This window comes from Humulus lupulus, chromosome 7, assembly GCF_963169125.1.
Source record: "Humulus lupulus chromosome 7, drHumLupu1.1, whole genome shotgun sequence".
Classification (NCBI taxonomy): Eukaryota; Viridiplantae; Streptophyta; class Magnoliopsida; order Rosales; family Cannabaceae; genus Humulus; species Humulus lupulus.
Window position 1 is genome coordinate 126,549,698 of NC_084799.1, and position 1,902 is coordinate 126,551,599.

Here is a 1,902-nt window from a genome sequence, read left to right on the forward strand (position 1 = left end):
TCTTTCTTCACCACTAGTCTCCATAAGACAGATCTTTTCCATTATTGCCACCCTTGTTTGTTGATTCATATTTTTGGAAAACAGAACACTGGACTTGTGTTTACTGCACATTTGTCCCAACCATGTCTCATAGGTTGGAAGCATTTATTTAGCACATAAGCCTCTACATCATTTGCTCTTATGTTATTTTCTGCAAACATAAGATGATATATTGGTGGGGCCGATTGGGAAATCTTGATTCCCTTGATATTCCCTCTTTCTTCTTCTTTGGAAATAAGCTTTGAAAGCACTTCATTGCAGATTAAAAATAAGAAAGAGAATAACGGGTCACCTTGTCTAAGACCTCATTTTGGTTGGAACTTATTCAGAGGGGAACCATTAAGAAGGATCGAAAAGGAGACTGAAGATACACACCACATAATGAGTTTGCAAAAATGAGCCGAGAACCATTTTCTTTCAACACTTGCAATAAGAAATGCCATTCCATTCTATCATAGGCTTTATGCATATCCACATTAATCACCGTAAGCCCTCCTTTTCCTTTCTTCTTTATGGTGTGGACAATCTCTTGAGTTAAAATAGATGCTTCAACAATCCATCTTCCCAGAATGAAAGCAGCTTGAAAAAGGGAAATCAACTTCCCAATTATCCCTCGCATCCTATTTGACACTAGCCTAGAAATAACTTTGTATATGAAATTGCAAAGACTAATCAGTCTAAAATTGTCCACTGTATCCACATTTTCTTTCTTGTGGATGAGGCAAATGAAAGAGTGGTTCACCTTTGGATCAAAATATCCTGTCCTAAAGATGTCTTGAACACAATCAGTAAAGTTGTCGCTTGTAATATCCCAATACTTCATGTAAAAGAATCCTGACATACCGTTCGGTCCTGGGGCCTTAAGGGGGTGCAACTCAAAAACAACACTCTTAACTTCTTCTTTCTTGGGCATCTAAATTAATATCTCATCTCTTCATCTGTTACTTTCTTTTGAATCAAACCTATCATATCTGAATTAATGAAAATATGCTGTAAGAACTTCACCCATATGAATTTAGAGGTTATGATGCCTCTCATGGGAGTTGGAGTTTCTCCCTGGAAAGTTCATGAAATGGTCACAAGGCCATGAAAAGTTCTAAGCGTGCATAGTGAGAAAATGAATGTTCAAGTGTAGGTGTGTGAGGTGTTACAATCTTATCACTAAGGAGTACTTGGTTCAATCTTTAAGACACCAATGACTTTAATAAGGCTTTGTAATACTTTCACTAAGGTAAAGTTCAAATCAAAAGATACTTTATCTTATGCACCAATAATTATGAGCTAAGAATAGAGGATTATATTTAACCAAGTGGGGGAATGTTGAGATTGGTTAAATATAATGGTTAACATGTTTACATGACGAGGTGCAAAACACTTAACGGTTTTCACTTAAGTTGAAGTGAAAACATGAGATTGTGTAGTAGGCATCTAAAAGTGATTTTTATGGGTCTAAAGTGATACAATGAGGTATCTAGACATTCCCAAAAATTTTAGAGGCATTTGGAGACATTTTTGGGTCATGCTTGGGGCGTTAAAAGAGAGGCATCTGTGTTTCTTTTCCTGTGGGAGGTGACACATCACCTAAAAGTGCCTTGGAGGAGAAACCCCCAGTAGGCGATGCATCGTCTGGGTGGTTTGTATGGGACCGTACAAATGTGTGACTTAGCTCCAAATGATGTGTTTAATAGCTTTAATCCTATTGATTAGACATAATGACGTTGCCTGCACAATAAATAAGGGTTATTAGAGTTGAAAAGCCTTGATCGTACTTTTTAACTATCTCTAACAATTCTCGGTCTCTCTAGCTCTCAAAGAACATTCATTGTCTCCAAGAAACTCATTAAGCATTGCTTGACTTGTATG

At 37.1% G+C, this 1,902-nt stretch overlaps 1 protein-coding gene across 1 annotated transcript; it reads right to left on the minus strand.

Annotated features, from left to right (window-relative positions):
- Window positions 1-364: 364 nt before the first annotated feature.
- On the minus strand, window positions 365-952 carry LOC133792166 (uncharacterized). The gene has a single exon (XM_062230084.1). It carries the CDS (start codon window positions 950-952, stop codon window positions 365-367), a length of 588 nt encoding a protein of 195 aa, XP_062086068.1.
- Window positions 953-1,902: the final 950 nt, after the last annotated feature.